This window comes from Eschrichtius robustus, chromosome 19 (assembly GCF_028021215.1).
Source record: "Eschrichtius robustus isolate mEscRob2 chromosome 19, mEscRob2.pri, whole genome shotgun sequence".
Lineage (NCBI taxonomy): Eukaryota > Metazoa > Chordata > Mammalia > Artiodactyla > Eschrichtiidae > Eschrichtius > Eschrichtius robustus.
Genome location: NC_090842.1, coordinates 60,123,420 through 60,140,254, shown reverse-complemented (window position 1 = coordinate 60,140,254; position 16,835 = coordinate 60,123,420). Strand labels below are relative to the sequence as shown.

General features: G+C 55.1%; 1 protein-coding gene and 1 long non-coding RNA gene across 2 annotated transcripts; one reads left to right on the top strand and one right to left on the bottom strand.

Moving 5' to 3' along the window:
* Positions 1 to 1,441: 1,441 nt before the first annotated feature.
* On the top strand, positions 1,442 to 16,281 carry PPP1R13L (protein phosphatase 1 regulatory subunit 13 like). Its single transcript, XM_068528173.1, has 13 exons — positions 1,442 to 1,746; positions 6,087 to 6,167; positions 6,271 to 6,416; positions 6,633 to 7,137; positions 7,244 to 7,342; positions 7,417 to 7,508; positions 7,810 to 8,230; positions 9,670 to 10,124; positions 12,349 to 12,480; positions 12,577 to 12,710; positions 12,799 to 12,965; positions 14,638 to 14,837; positions 15,689 to 16,281. Exons 2-13 carry the CDS (start codon positions 6,113 to 6,115, stop codon positions 15,725 to 15,727), a joined length of 2,445 nt encoding a protein of 814 aa, XP_068384274.1. The 5' UTR covers positions 1,442 to 1,746; positions 6,087 to 6,112; the 3' UTR covers positions 15,728 to 16,281.
* Positions 8,829 to 14,026, bottom strand: LOC137753147 (uncharacterized). The gene is made up of 3 exons (XR_011071397.1): positions 13,939 to 14,026; positions 12,959 to 13,282; positions 8,829 to 9,229 (listed from the first exon to the last, which is right to left on the bottom strand). It is a non-coding gene; the product is annotated as an uncharacterized lncRNA (long non-coding RNA).
* Positions 16,282 to 16,835: the final 554 nt, after the last annotated feature.

Here is a 16,835-nt window from a genome sequence, read left to right as displayed (position 1 = left end):
GAACCAAAGGGGTGGGGCCTCATCTGGGAGCGTCCATGTGGCACCAGGGCGCGGGAGGTGTCGCTCGGAGCCACCTCGCTGTGTGAGCACAAGTGGGGGAAATTTCCACTTGTGCACAGCAGACAACCGAGAAAGCCATCTTTTACGCAAAGTCTACTCCCAAAAGAAGCCGACTCGCCTGTTTGGCGGGAGTTAGAGCCCCACCAGGTTCCGGCGGGTATCCCCACAGTCTCAGACATGATTTGCTCCAACGTTGCCTTAAAGGGGCAGCCACATTCACAGGACCGACCCTTAAAGAGACAGGAAGATCGATTGGACTGAAATTCTTAAAGAGGCAGGTAAGAGTCTAGGTCGGCAGGACTGTGCTTTCAGTGTTACAATCCCTTCTAGGGAGGCCCAGATGCCTCAGAAGTTCAGAACTTGAGTGAGAGAGGTGGGAAAATGGAGGAATGGGGGTAATTCCTCCCGAGGGCGTTAACTACCAGCCAGGGGCGGGGCTCTGGGCTCCAGGGGAGCGGGAAATATAGGGGGAGGAGCCTGTGGATCCCGAGGCGGAGCCTCTGGACTCCCGAGCTGGACACGCGTGGGACGGTGCGGACTAAGGGGCGGGGCTGTGGCCCAAAAGACGGGTAGATGCCCTCGAGGATTTAGTCTCGTGCGTTAGGGGGACATTTCCAAAGGCTCTGAGGAAAGGAGAGAGAGTAGAAGTCCTGACCAGCGCCCCTTCCCTGCCCCGGGGTGCGTGTAAGCAGCGGCACGTGAACGCAGATTTGGGGGACACGCCCACGCCCCTTCGCACGGGGACCGCACAGCGTAGGGCGACGGGCGGAGCCGCGGGACGGTGGCTAGACAGGGTGATCCGACTGCATTCCTGACCGGTGTGTCAGCGCTGATTCCCGCCCCCTTGCCGAGATTTCGGATCCTACTTTAGAACTGGGGCGCCCACCTTCTCAGTGAGCCAGCGGCTGCTCAGAGAGGAGGAGGGTCAGGGGAAGAGGACGTGTTGCCTCCTCCGGGGATCGCCAGACAGTTCCCGCGCGTGGGCGAGACACCCGGGCCCTGCCCCTGCGGGCTCCGGGACTACAATTCCCAGAGGACGCGAGGCTGGGAGGTGCCCGACGTCGGTCGTGGAAGCTGCTGGGAATCGTAGTCCCAGCCTCCAACTTTGGGAGCCGTTGGTGGGAAATTCTGTAAAGATCCCAACCACCCTTTTTACCGACGGAGAGATTGAGGCTCAGAGACCCGAGGGGATACTGATTTTAGCGAGGTCCTCTTCTCGCCTTGGGGGCGGGATTTGTGAGTCTCCCCCAGCCTCTATATCCTTCTACCTCTTTGGTGGCGTCCAAATCTTCTTTCAAGAAGGGGGAAACTGAGCCTGGAGGAGTGGGGCAGGGACCCAGGGGTTCGTCTCCTGCACCCACAGCGAGGTAAGAGTCTGGATTCTATTTACGATTTACGTAGCCAGGTCACCCTTGGCCTTTCGACCTCGCCCTTCCTGTCTGTGAAATGGACTTTGGGTCAATCCAAATGGGAACATACCCGTCTACGTCCTGCCCCTCCGGGACTACAAGTCCCAAGGTGCTCGAGGCGACCCCGGCTCCCCCTCCCCTCCGGGACCCGCCTCCCTCCGGTACGAGTCACGTCGTCTAACCTGTTCCCGGCGCCTGCCCCGCCCCGTCCTCCGCTCCCCGCAGCCGGAGCCGGAGCCGGAGGAGGACCCCCGGTGCCAAGATCTGCCCCGGATCCGTGAGTTACAACCCCCGCCCCGGGGTTCAGCGGCCCCGGTGGAGCCCGACACTCGCGTTCCTGGGAGGGTCGGGAGGAGACTCGGACGCCAGGTCCCAGGGTGGAATTGGGGGACTCCAGGAACGTTAGAAAGCTAGAACTTGGATGCCTGATTTACTGGGCAGAAGGAAAAGGGGCTCGGATGCCTGAGTTCTTGGAATGGAGGGCTCGGACGCCTTGGTCCTGGGGAGACGTTCGGAAACGTCGGGACGTTTCAGTCACTAGAAATGGGGGCTCTCGGAAGCCTGAGTCCTTGAGTAGAACTGGGGTATTGGATCTCTTGGGGAGAAATGGGAGACTCGGACTGCTGGGGCTCTGGAATGGGCGGCCATCCCTACCACCCTTCAACTGCCTTCTCGACCGAGCCTTTAGGTCTCCGAGCAGAATTAGGGGTGGGGTGGGGATAGTGGAACCCGGGTTCCTGAAATGAAGCAGAACAAACACCCAGGGTCCCTCTGGAGGCTGTGTCCCGCCGTTCCCCCCACTTTCTGGCTCTGGGGTGGGGGCCAACGTGGCAGGAGGGAAGTAGGACAGGTCTCCAACCTCCCCTGTGCCGCTGCGCGATCCCCAACATGTCATTAACCGGGGCGTCAGACCTGCCTAAGCAGAGGAGGGACCTCCGCCCCAGGGCGCCCCCTGGCGGGGGCGGGGTACCTCCTATTGTCCCATAAAGGTGGGAGATAGCTGGGATTTGCAAAGGGCATTCTAGAATCCAGGGCAGAATTCCAGAAGGTGTGGTTGGATTCTGGGGGGCTTGCATGGCGGGCACAATACAGCCATTACACAGAGAGGACGGAGGTAAACTGAGGCTTAGAGGTCACACTGGCAGCAGAGTTGGGGGTCAGGATTTGCCCTCCCCCTTCCTCAGCCGCTCTCTGGGCGTCGGGATACCATCCACTCCCACCGGATTTTCTGACTCACTTCTCTCCTAGGGCTCCTGGCCCTGATCCTGAGGTGAAAAATGTCACCTCCACTCCCATCTGTCTGACCTGAGGTAGTGTGGGAGATAAGGGAGGATAGAGACTAATTCTGGAGGTGTGTGTCTGCCCTTGAAGCTGGGGGAGGGCAGGGCTTGGCACCTCCCTCCGCCCGACTCCCCCTTCTCTCCATCCCCATGAGTCACGTGAAGGGATTAAACAAGGGGTGGGGCAGAGGGTTCTGATGAAAGAGGGAAGAACTTCCTAATGTCTGGACTTGACGGGCATTTGGTGATAGCCTGAGATGAAATAAAAAATAATAACCGTGGCTGCCAAGACAGAGCTCACAGAGTGCCAGGCTCAGGGCTGGCAGGTAATGGATGGTTCCCATTGTCTACAGAAGTCTCCGGCAACTGCCCAAAGGTCTCACTTCCATTGAGGTTTGCTGAGCCCAGTCCAGGGAATGACTTCTTTCTAGTCCAATGGGGAAACTGAGGCTGGAGTGCGGGCACAACGCACACCCTAGGCTTTTGCCACCTTCTGTCTGGAATCTTCCAGGGATTCCTATGCCCTGGAATGGACCAGAACTGGAGATGGCTAGAACTCAGGAAAGCAGGGGAGAATTTAGCATTCTGAGATCCAAGGGCTGAAGTCAAGATTCCAGGGGTTAAAGCTCGGGGCTTTTAGAATCTCAGAAAGATTTGAAAGGGCTGTTTTGGAGGAAAAAAATTACTTTGGTTTTGAGCCCTCAGTCTGTTCCAGGCCTGGGAATTAGGAATCTTATACTTGTGAACTTTATTTTGTACCCTTCCCTGTTCTAAACTCTATACATAAATTATGTCGTTCAAACCTCACACTTCTTTGAGGTGAAGGTATTAATTCCCCCATTATACACACAAGGAAACTGAGGCACAGAGACGCTAAATAGCTAGCCGAAGGTAGAGATTTAAAGAGGGGGAAGGCCCTAGCTCATTCCACAGACGTCCACAGAGGGGGGAAACCAAGTCCCAGACAGGGTGGGGCCTCTCCCAACGTCTATCTATGCGGACGGAGCTGGAGGATTCCAATCTGGGTATTCCCAAACCAGCCTGGCGCTCTGACCCGGTTCCTACTCAGGATGATTCCTCCAGGAACCCCCCACCCCTGATTTTTAACCCCAAAGAACCGGGCTGGGGTGCAGAAGATGCCGGGGAAGGAGACCTAAGGGCGGAGGAGAGGGGAGCACGGCGGAGAGGACGTGGGGGTGGAGGACAGGGGCCTGGAGGAGAGGCGCGGCCCTCGCCACCCTTGCCCCCCGCCGGGCCCCCGCTCCCCTGCCGCGGGAGATGCGGCACCTGCCCGGGCCCGCCGCGCATTCCCCTGCTCTGAGCTCAGGAGCTGTCTGTCCGCCCCGCTGCGGTCGGGCCGTGACCTGGAGCGTCCCCTGGCGGCCCTGACGCCCGTTTCGCCCGCCTCAGACCCGGGACGGGCCCACGCCCAGCCTTGGCATTTCCTTAGACCCAGAGGTTGTAAGGGTCTTAGAATTTGGGGATCATGAAATCCCCCAAAGAACCATTCGCTACCAGAATGCTGGCCCTGGAGGTAGCATAGATTGTTCATTTTTATATTTTAATGAACACAGAGGGTTTCCTGTGTATCTCTGAGATTCTAAAAGGCGCAAGTTTTGATTCCTATAGTCTCTCCTTCCCCTGCCCCGCGCCCGGCATGCGGGGTCTTACCTGGACCAGGGATCGAACCCTGTGCCCCCTGCAGTGAGAGCTCAGAGTCTTAACCACTGCACCGCCAGGGAAGTCCCCTATAGTCTCTACTTTTTGAGGCCTCAATTCTCAGAGCCTTAATTCCTCTTGCACCTTCTGGCCAGTTGGATCCTCACAACTGTCCTCTGAAGTAGACTGCTATTTATCCTCATTTTACAGATCAGGAAACTGAGGCAGTCTTGTCAGGTGGGACAATGGTGCCACCAGATTTGAACCCTCCTTAATTGTGCTTTTAGCAACTCCGCTATACCAGACATTCACCTAGACTTTTAGGACTTTGGAATCCTGGGATAGATAGAACTCAGTGCAGGAAGACAGAGAAATCTAGGCTAACCAAAGTGGAGAATTCTAGAATGTTCCAAAGATAGAATCTTGGACTGAGAACTTTCAAACAATAGACTCTCAAGCTGAGGGTTTTAGCCTCTATAGAAATTTAATTACAACCTCAAGGTCCTTATAATTTCAGAATCTAGGCCTCTGAGAGATTGAGGAGGCCTCTCAGAATAGCTGATTTGCCTCCTCCTTGCACAGTTGGGGAAACTGAGGCTCAAGGAGTGGAGGGGACTCTTAGCCCACACAATCCTAACACACCCAAATGAGCCACCAGCCCCAACAGGTTCTGTTCCGAGGCTTCCCAGACTGAGGCCAGAATCAGCATGCCCCAGCCTGCCCTGCTGCCCACGCCTGCACCCCAAGTCAAAGCTAAGTGGTCGGTTGGTGTAGTGGGGAGGTGGCAGAGCTGGCGGGCATGGCGGCTACCATGGAGATGGGGATGGTGCTGGCCTGACTAGTTCCTGGTGGCCTGGCTCCTTCCCACTGGGTTGGCGACCACAGTGGCCCAGCCACCCCTGGCCAACTCCCTGTTCTTCCTGTTGACGCTGGGTCCGTGTGAACATGCTGAGTCTCCTCTGGGTGGGGACTCTGGGGAGAGAGAGCTGAGTGGTCCCCGTCCTCTGGAGCCCCTCCAGACTGACGGAGATGCCCCAGAATAACAAGTTAGGTCCAGGTGTGAAATCTAGTATGCTGACTTCTTGCAGGGTGACCTGGAACAAATGTTTCTGAGCCCCACTTTCTTTTTTGCTATGGAGGTTTTGATCATGGGATAAGGTATTAGCTGTAAAGCACTTGGCACAATTCTAGGGGGCAGTGTTCTCTCAATAAATGGTTGTTTTATTTCATTATACCCTCGAGTAACTAGCAAAGGTCCTGGCACATAGTAGGCAGCACCATCATTATTTTTAAAAAGATCCCCAGCATCTAGCACAGTGTCTCTTGGTTCCTAGTAGGCATTCAGTAATTGATAGTTATTATTATTGCATCCTCTGTTCACTATAATGTCTGTCACATAGTAGGTGGTTAATGGATAATTGTTGAAGGAATGATCACGTCTTATTAGGGCTGAGGTAGAGAGATGGACCAGGAGCCACGGAAAGAGAGTGAATTGTCCTGAGCCTTCCTGGAGGGCTTCGCAGGAGTTGGCATTTCCCAGCAGGGAAAGTGGTGGGTCATAGCGCTTCCAGTGGAAGGAAGTAGGAGAGTAAAGGCACCGTCCCGCTCCTCAAGGCCCCAGGTTCCCTGTGGGTGGGCTCTGAGCAGGCTCTCCCCCGCCCCGCCTCCCCAAACGCAGGCGCCCCGTTGCGGCCAGCCGGCACCATGGACAGCGAGGCGTTCCAGAGCTCGCGGAACCTTGAGGACCTGAACTTACAGTGTGAGCTGGGGTAGGGGGCGGGGCGGGCCCTCGGGGCGGGGCGGGGATAAGGCGGGGCCCTGCCCAGAAATCCGGGTCCTCACTACTACTCCCGGCCGCCCAGCTCTAGCCACGAAACACATGGACCTGAAGCAGGTGGAGCTGGACATGGCGGCGGCCAAGGTGGACGAACTGACCAAGCAGTTGGAGTCGCTGTGGTCAGACTCGCCGGCGGCGCCTCTTGGTTCGCAGGCCAGAGCGCCGGCTAGGGTGAGCCTGCTTGCCCTGGTCCCCACCCGGGCCCCCAAAGTCAGGTTCTTTCCTCCAGTAGTTCAGGCAAGCCTGTCCCATGGGGCTGTGCAGGCTGTGGGCTATTTAAAGGCACTTGTGGGATTAGTGGAAGTGGGGATCAGTGAAAGTGGACGTGACCTACCAACCCTCTACTATTGTCTCCTTTGACCCCTCAATGTCCCGACCTCCCTACAGCTGTCCCGGTACAGCCTCAGCCCTGTCCCCGAGCCCTTGGGCAGCCGCGGGTCCCCCTGGAAGGCAACCACCGACGGCGCAGACACCTCGTTCAGACGCTCCGAGAGCGCCCCGGCTCAGCTCCCCTACAGCTCGCTGTCCCCTAAGGGCCGGCCGTCGTCACCGCGCACCCAGCTCTACCTGCAGCCGGATGCCTACGGCAGCCCGGACCGCGCGCCCTCGCCCCGGCCCCGCGCCTTCGATGGAGCAGGCAGCCCCCTCGGCCGTGCGCCTTCCCCTCGCCCCGGCCCGCTCCGACAGCAGGGTCCCCCCACGCCCTTTGACTTCGTGGGCCGTGTCCGCTCTCCCCGTGTCAGCCCCCTGGCCGAAGGGCCCCAGGCCTTCTTTCCCGAGCGCGGGCCCTCGCCTCGCGCCCCGACCGCAGCCTACGATGCGCCGACTGCCTTTGGGAGCCCCCTGCTGGGCCCTGGCGTCAGCGCCTTCGCCCCATCTCTGCGCGCGCAAGGTGAACCAGGGGGCCGAACTTGGCGGGTGGGAGTGGCGCAAGGTCCGGGACCAGCTTCGGCCCCCCCCGCCCCCCCGCCACATCCTCATGGGCAACCTCTCTCCAGAAGACCTAACGCTTCGGCGGCGGTCCCCCAAAGCCTGGAACGAGTCTGACCTGGACGTGGCGTACGAGAAGAAGTCCTCGCAGACAGCGAGCTATGAACGTGAGTGGTGCGGGGCCAAAGGAGTGGGGGACCCGGAGAGGCCTCCCCAGACCCTAATGATTCCCGCCTCACAGGACCCGATGTCTTCGCGCGGCCTGCTTCACCAGGCCTGCAGCTGTTACCCTGGAGAGAGAGCAGCCTGGATGGGCTGGGGGACACCAGGAAGGTGAGGGGCCGGAGGGGGCTGGTGGGCAAAGGTGGAGTCAGGGCTAGTCTTCCCCGCCTGGCTGCTCCCGCAGTTTCCGTACCCTTCCCCAGGGTCTTCCTTTATCCTGGATTTCCATCCCCTCCCTGACCCTCTTTCCTTTCCCTTCCTCTGTCTTCCCTCCCCTCCTTCTCTCCCTTCTCACCTTTTGCCTTTACCTCCCTCCTCCTTTCCTCCACTCCCTTATCATTCACTCCCTTATGCCTATCTTCCTCCCACCTGAGCCCCTTCTATCTTCCTTCCTTCCCTCTTTCTCCCCCAGGACAACTTCACCAGCGCCACTCTGCCCCGCAATTACAAGGTCTTCCCTCTGGCCAACGACAGGCGTTCTGATGTGGACAGCTACCGCCGATCGCTGGGCTCCGCGGGGTCATCAGGCACTTTGCCCCGAAGCTGGCAGCCTGTCAGCCGCATCCCCATGCCTCCTTCCAGCCCCCAGCCCCGAAGTGCCCCCCGCCAGCGCCCCATCCCCCTCAGCATGATATTCAAGCTGCAGAATGCCTTTTGGGAGCACGGAGCCAGCAGGGCCATGCTCCCTGGCTCCCCCATCTTCTCTCGAGCTCCCCCGCCTAAGCTGCTTCTCCAGCCCCAGCTGCCTCCACAGTCCCAGCCACAACTACAGCTTCAAGCCCTTGCCCCAGTCCCCCAACCCCCTCAAGAGACTTGGTCCCCTGTGAGTGAAGGTGAGTCAGCAATGGGGGTTCTGGAGGGATGGGTGAAGGGAGGACAGATGGCTGGGGACCAAACCAGCTTGGGGTCCCATCACAACCAAACACCTGTTTCCAGACATTGTCCCTGCAGAGAGCAAGGCCAGATGAGCTTGGGGATTTGCTCAGGAACTAGGGATAGCACAGTGCTTAAGCATGGACCCTGGAGTCAGACTGGCTGGCTCCACGCTGTGTGACCTTTGGCAAGTCAGTTAACCTCTCTGGACCTCAGTTTCCTTGAGTGTAAAAGGTGAATAGTGATAGAACCTACCTTATTGGGGTATGGTACTAGATTATTTAATCCATATAAAGTCCTTAAAATAGGGCCTGATGTATAGTAAGCCCTCAGTAGCTATCATATTAATCTTATAATTATTAGTAGTTTTTGGTGTGAGACCAGCACAGGGCCTGGATTTAAGCAGAGTGGGTTTTGATCCCCTCTCTACCATTGACATGCTGTGTAACTGAGGATAAATTAATTAACCCATCTGAGCTTACATTTTCTCATCTGTGAAGAGAGATTAATAACATTTACTTCATAGATTACGATGGACAGTCAATGAAATCATGTATAAAATGATCATTGTATATTTCTACCTGCTTTAGAAGCTCTGATAGAGAGCCAAGAAACAGAGAGAAGAGACCAACAAGTACCAAGATTCTAGTCCCAGCAATTTTCTTTCTTTCTTTCTATATTTATTTTTGGCTGCCTCGGGTCTTCCTTGCTGCACGCGGGCTTTCTCTAATGACAGCAAGCAGGGGCGATGTGCGGGCTTCTCATTGCGGTGGCTTCTCTTATTCTGAGCCCGGGCTCCAGTAGTTGTGGCGCATGGGCTCAGTAGTTGCGGCGGACAGGCTTAGTTGCTCCGCGGCATGTGGGATCTTCTCGGACCAGGGATTGAACCCGTGTCCCCTGCATTGGCAGGCATATTCTTAACCACTGTGCCACCAGGGACGTCCTCAGCAACTTTCTGCCTGAGATGTTAGGAGAGGAAATTCTTACAATCTTAGAAAGTCAAGTTTATCATAATGGTAGGAGCAGAGATTCTGGAGTCAGATAGGACTGAGTTCAAATCCCAGCTGTGTGGCTTTAGGCAACTGACTTGCCTTCTCTGAGACTCAGTTTCCCTTTCTGTAATAATGAGATGTTAGCCATATCAACGTCACAGGGTAGTGGTGAGAATTCAATGATAGGCATGTAAAGCACGAGGCACATGCTAAGTGCTTGTTAAATGGGGGATGTCATAATTGTCTATTATTCACAACCCAGGGAAAGTGTAGTCCAGAGAAAGCAAGGAACTGCCCTGAGGTCACACAGCAAATCAGGCATTTGTTGCAAGTCCTGGAAGTTGTGGGGAGGGAGTCTCTCGGGTCTCTTGGGACCACTCCTTTGATGGGGCTCTTGCTCCTTGTAGGCCTCCCCAAACCTCCCACTGAGCTGGAGCCTGAGCCGGAGCTGGAGGGGCTGCTGACGTCAGGGCTGGAGGCTGGTGATGCAGATGAAGACGCTGTAACTCGGCCCCTTAGTCCCACACGGCTGCAGCCAGCGCTGCCACCCGAGGCACAGTCAGTGCCCGAGCTGGAGGAGGTGGCACGGGTGCTGGCAGAAATTCCACGGCCCCTCAAACGCAGGGGCTCCATGGAGCAGAGCCCTATTGTAGCCCTGCCCCCCACCCACAAGAAGCAGTACCAGCAGATCATCAACCGCCTCTTCCATCGTCACGGTGGGCCTGGGGAGCCCGAGCCTGAGCTGTGTCCCATCACTGAGGGACCTGAGGCCAGGGCAGGGCCCCCTGCTCCAGCCCCACCAGCTCCCATACCACCCCTAGCCCTTCTCCAGAGCAGCCCACCAGAGCAGCCACAGAGCATGGTAAGTAATATAGGAGAAAACTGGGGTATATTACTTAGCATATGGAAGCATCCCTTCCCTTTTAGGACAGAACCTGGAAATTGTACACATCACATCTGGCACATTCCACTGGGCAGGAATCCAGCTGCAAGGGAAGCTGGGAAATGTAGTTTTAAATCTAAGTGTACCTGTGCTCAGAAGAAAGGGAGAACATATATGGAGGGGCATTCAGAAGTCTTGGCCACATAGAGATTTTCTCTGCTCTTCTCCAGTAACCTGTCCCCCCAGGGCTTCCCTTCAGGAATCTTAGAGTCTTCCAACCTGGAACTGACTTCGTCTTGGCATGACAGAGGGTTTATTCTGGGGTCTGAAAAGCCTGCCTGAATCAAGGCAGTCACCATTTCTCTCCCTAGTTGCCACAGCCTCTCATGTCCGCCTTCTCTGGGGAGCTGCTCTCTCCTCTTACACCTCAGCAAGCCTGTGCCATGGCTAGAAATGGCCCACCCAGCCCTGACTCAAAATGACCTCTCAGTTCAAGTCTATGGTGTCCTCTGACTCTAGTCAGAGCTTCTTCCATTCAGATTTTCAAGAACAAGTCTCCGATCTCTGAGGCTGTGGGTGTCGTGGTTAAGTGCACCAGCGGCAGAGCTAGGCTGCCTGGGTTCAAATCCCAGCTCCACAGCACTTATCGGCTGTGCAACCTTGGGCCAGACACATAGTCTCTCTGTGCCTCAGTTTCCTCATCTGTAGAATGGGGATGAAAATAAGCATAGGGTTGCTGTGAGGATTTAATACATTAATATAGTGCTTAGAATAGTGCCTGGCACTTAACTATTATTATTGTTATCATTTGACCAGGGGCTGGTCTCCTGCTGATCTTGGTCTGGTTTCTGCATCGTGGCTTGGAGGGGGCGGGGTGTAGTCACATGGAACAATCCTGATTGCTCAATGTGGGTAGACAGATGGAGGAGAACAATTCCCAGAGAAGACGTGGGGGCCAGGTGGACCCCAAATGCCTATTCCCAGGCCCTTCTGAGGGTGGAGCCAAGAAATGTTGAGGCTCAGGATCTTGAAATCAAGAATGGAAGAATGACAATGTCTTGAAATGGTCAAGTTGCCTCATTGTAGAATCACAAAGTTCTGGCCACAGAGAAACCTGAACACTCACAGAATTCAATAGTTAAATCCTGGCATCACAAACTCAGAAGAGTGAAATTTCAGAATTCCAGAACACTGAAGGTTTGCACAGGATCTTAGAATTAAAAAGTTAGTAACACAAACCCTGGTTATTACTGATTCTTGAAGTCCCCAGAACTGAAAATTAAAGACTCGTCCTTTGAATCTTAAATCATAGATTAGTGCACTAATATGTTATAATACAGAATTTTTTTTAAGTGAACATTTTCCACTAGAAAGAAACACACAAACATAGTAACTAGGAAGAAATAGATAAAAGTAGAATAAAGAGGCCCAAATAACAGCATTCAGAGAGAACCACGATTAACATTTTGAGTATTTCCTTCCAATCTTTTGGAATGAAATTCTCACCATGAAATATTCAAGTTCTCAATCATAGAATCTTGGGAATGCAACGTCCTGGGTCCTCAGCAATTTGAAATGGCACAACTTAGCATTTCTGGACTCACACATATTGGAAACTTAGCATCAGAGAATTTTTAAATGAGTGGCTTGTGGGATCTTCAAATTCCAGAATCTTGAAATCATTGACATCAAAGACCAGAATCACAAATGCTATATGCAGAATAAATGAATTTTGTAGGATACTTGAGAATCAAAAATAAGAAGGCACAAGGAATAATATGATAAATATTCTAATTCCAAACATCTGAAATTAACACTTGGTAACATCTTGTCATGTGTGCTTCCTAGCATTTTTTTTTTTTTTAATATATAAAAGAGAGGAAACTATGGATTGAACATCTGGCTTCCACAATCATCAACCTCATGGTCTCCCAGCTTCCTCTCAGGTCTCAGGGCCCAAGATTCCAAAATCACCAGATTCCCTGAATGTTGCAGGCAACCAGAGGCTGTAGAACTGAGGGACCCTCCTTCCCATGGCCCTCTGGACTCAGGCTATGTACGTTCCTGGGTTCCAGTCTCAGCCCTGTCTAGTTGGATGAACTGGAGTGGCCGCCTGGTCCCTGAGCCTCTGTTTCCCCGCTCTGAGGAATGGGTATATTAGCAATCCCCGCCAAGCCGCTGAAGCCCCGGTCCTGTCCCTCAGGAGATGCGCTCCGTGCTGCGGAAGGCCGGCTCCCCGCGCAAGGTCCGTCGCGCGCGCCTCAGCCCGCTCGTGCTGCTGCTGGACGCCGCGCTGACCGGGGAGCTGGACGTGGTGCAGCAGGCGGTGAAGGAGGTGAGTGCTGCCGGACAGAAGGGCGGGTGGGGTGGGGGCGGCAGACGCTGGATAGCAGCCGCGGGACTGAGCCTCCCCGTCCCCCGGCCCGTCCAGATGAACGACCCGAGCCAGCCCAACGAGGAGGGCATCACCGCCCTGCATAACGCCATCTGCGGCGCCAACTACCCCATCGTGGACTTCCTCATCGCGGCGGGTGCCAACGTCAACTCCCCCGACAGCCACGGCTGGTGAGTCCTGACCTCGCGCGGCCGGCGTGGGGCGGGGAAGGCGCTGCGGGCCCCAGCGCGGCCTCTCACGCCTGCATCCCACGCCTAGGACACCGTTGCACTGCGCGGCGTCGTGCAACGACACGGCCATCTGCATGGCGCTGGTGCAGCACGGTGCGGCAATCTTCGCCACCACGCTCAGTGACGGCGCCACCGCCATCGAGAAGTGCGACCCCTACCGCGAGGGTTACACCGACTGTGCCACTTACCTGGCAGGTGCGAGGCAGGGCTGGGGCCCCTCGGTGGGCGGGCTGGGCCACCTCTGGGGGAGGGCGTCGCGGGGACTGGGACGCCCAGCTGGTAGATGTTGGGCGGGGGAAGGCGGCAGACTGCGGCTCCTGAGAGAGGACGCGGGGGGCTGTACCAGCCTTGTGGCAACATCACCGAGGAGGGGCCGGCGGGATGGACCACCTGCAGGGGTGGGGCACTGGGCCTCCCACCTGGCAGGTGCAAGAAGGGTGTGTGGGCGCAGCAGACTGTGCCACCTTCGAGGGAGAGGGGGACAGGGGAACTGTGCCACGCAAGCTGGACACCTGTAGGGAGAAGAGAAGGTGTGGAGACTGCGCCGCTTTATCTGCTTTCTCGTCCACGGGGGTGGGGAGTTGGACGTTCCAACTATACCATCTACCTGGCCTAGGGCTGGGCACGTGGGCTGTGCTACCTGTGGGAAATACAGCACCACACAGGTGAGAGGTGAGCAGGCCATGGCTTCTGGGGAGGAGCTTGGGGACTCTTCCACTCCTAGTGAGACACGAGGCTGTACCATATATCTCCGGGGCGGGGGGGGGGGGCACATCACTTAAACAGGTGATGGGAGCAACTAGGTAGGCCATATCCTGGGGATAGTGCCTAGGGTCTGTAGCGCTCACCTGGAGGGGCCAACTCTATCATAAGGCGGGGTTGGGGACCTCAGAGAGTTGGGGTAAGGCAGGCTGTAGGTCCTGGGGGTGGGACAATGTATTTGAGAGGTGAGCCTGGAGGGACTACACGACAGCCTGCTGTGCTGTGGCGGGAAGTGGGTGGGAGCCATGGGGCTGTAACACCTGCCTTAGTGGTGAGCAGCGGCAGGCCAGGACTGGACCGCTGGGGCGGGAAGTAGACCGTCCACTGAAGCTTTGGGAAGGGGGATTGTGACCACCTTTGTCACAGGTAGATGAAGCCTATGAGATAAGAAGATTGTACCTCCTACCTGCCTGGACTTGGAGAGTTCTGTGAGGATGAAGTAGAGATTGAACAGCACACTTGCGGGCGGAGGGGTGGTGGAGAGGAGGGGAAACTGGAACACGGTGGACTGAACCATTAAAGAGGGGGGAGCATGGTGGACTGTACCATCTGGAAAGGGGGCTAAATCCTTGATGGGATTAAAGGGGGGTTCGGGTGGCCTATACTATCTGGAAAATTATTACATCCTCTTTGAGACTTTATCTTTTGGGGAGGGGCGCAGTGTGCACTGCACCATCTGGAAAGGGGGAGTTGGGACCACTTTGTGGGGAGGAGTAGGGCTGAACCATCTGAAGGAGGGGTTGAGTCATCTATGGAGACTGTACCACTTAAGGGGGGTGGGGTGCAGACGACTGTACTTCTAGGAGTGATACAGGGATCACTTAACCAGATATAAGTGGAAATGGGGACCATTGACCCTGCCTCGGGGGTTGGTGGCCCGGCTTGATGCACGCCAGTGTTTTAGAGACTGTCAGTCCTGGCAGCTGACTCCAGCTCAGGCCCCCCTCTCCAGACAGGGGTACACAACTTTTCAAGTGGCTCATTCCCCAAGGTGAGGCTGGCGCCAAATCTCAGGGTCTGTCCCTGTCCCCAGCGTGTCGTATCCCTGAGTGTTCCCGGCCCCCCTGAACCGGGCGCTGACGATCCCTGCGGTTTCATGTTTCAGACGTGGAGCAGAGCATGGGGCTGATGTACAACGGGGTGGTGTACGCTCTCTGGGATTACAGCGCTGAGTTTGGAGACGAGCTGTCCTTCCGCGATGGCGAGTCGGTCACCGTGCTGCGGAGGGATGGGCCAGAGGAGACGGACTGGTGGTGGGCCGCGCTGCACGGCCAGGAGGGCTACGTGCCCCGTAACTACTTCGGGGTGAGCGCAGAAGCGATATTGTGAGGAAAGGGGTGATCCCACGGGAAAAAGGGCAAGAGAGACAGTGCATGACATTGGGGAGGAGGGGAGGTCAGAAGAGTCCATTATCGGTTGTGGGGAGGTGAGGATGAGCCCATTATAATAACGGGGGAGGTAAGGAAGAGCCCCTTTTAGTTAGGGGAGGAAGAGCCGCTTACTGGTGGTACTTCGTGGGGTACTCACCAGTACTGCCTTCCTAGTTATTTGATTGGTTCGTGCTCAATCAAATATTTTTATTATTCCTAATTATATTCATGGGGAGGTAAAGAAGAATGTATTCTAGCCAAGGGGAGTCATGAAGAATCCCATCTTGGTGATGGGGGCAGTTAAAGAATTGGGTATTACAGGCATGGAAGCTTTTGTTACACTGCATTGGGCAGGGTGAGGAAGAATCCATTAATAAAATCGCGGTAGAACTGAGGGAGATACTACTAGGTTAGCGGAGGAGACCAGGAAAATCCCATTATATTCCTGGGAGAGAAGACGATTCCTTTAATTGGGGAATAGGAGGTGGGTCCCAACCAGACAGCCATGGTGGTAGGGAGAGGCGGGCGTCTTTTTTATGGCCGTATGGGAGACTCGGAAATACTCCATTTCATCAAGCCTGCTGCTGATCGGAAGGCTCCAGCTGGTGCTTGCAGCTGACAGGGGATTCTGGAGTGGTTTGGGAGATACTGAGAGAGTCGATTAGGAAGGGATGGGAGGATGGAGACAGTCCACGTGTTTGGGGGTGGATCAGGTGACTGTATTAAGTTTGGGGTGGAATGAAGGGGTGGGAGCTCCTGGTGTCTGAAGAGCCTGTCTTCCCCCAGCTCTTCCCCAGGGTGAAGCCTCAGAAGAATAAGGTCTAGCTGGAGAGAAGGACTTTTCGAAGGGATACAGGAGAAAGCAGCAGCTGCCTTCATTCCAGAACTCCTCCTCCCTTACTGCTGCATCTCTCTGTGCCCCCAAATCCTTGCAGGGGCGAGGTCCTTGCCAACACCTCTCTGCTTCCCTGGAAGCCCTGGGGAGAAGGAGAACCCCAGCTTTAAATTTAGAAAACTGCCTTAGCTGTGGGAGGTCGTGGTGGGGCTGGGAATCATTGGGAGCGAGAGACCCCCCCAATTGCCAAGTCACATCCTGTCCAAAGTGCCTCGTGCTCCTACTGCCCACCCCCCCCCGCCCCCCAAAAGCAAAGCAACCCACCATCCCAGCGGAGCCTGGAGTGGGTCACCGCCACTGGATTTTCCCAGGAGTCACCTCTGCCACTATCTCTACCAACAGCCTTCAGGGGCCAGGTGAGGCATATTAGTCTCTATCAGCATCCCTGCCCCCTCTCTCCCCAGTCAAGTGCCTTTACACAGTGCCAGTTTTATAACAAAATGGGGACGTTCTTCATTATGAATAAAGGTAGTTTGCACAGAAATTGACTTCCTTCTCTTTGAACTCCGTTCTGACTTAATAATTCTCCTCATTGTTACTATTTTTGGTAAACCAGTCTTAAAGTAGCCCTTTTGGATGGGATTTCCCTCATGTGAATCCAATCCTTCCTCTTTCAATTATGCCTGCTTTTTTTTTTTTTTTTTTTGTAGCGTCTTGACCTTTTTTTCATGTTTTGGATTCTTCTTTTTAAGTGTCCTTAAGCTTAAAGACATAAAATGTTATAATTCTGTCATCTGAAGTTTGGTGCCATCTCCTCCTGTAATTTGGTGTGTCTGCTGGTTCTCACTCATGGTGGCTTGTTTCCTCATGTGTATTGAAATTATGGATTGTGAGATCATCTTCAACAGGGCTTTATCTGCTGGAAATCCATGTGGACTTTTTGAGAGTCTGACCCTGAAGAGTGATTTTGGAAGAGTGATTTTGGAAGAGTGATTTTCCCCACTTTTTTATTTCATAAACTGCCCCTTGAAGATTTTTGACAAATCAGAAGCCTTTCTCTCTTCTGATTTGTATTTCTTTACAAATCATAAAACTTCA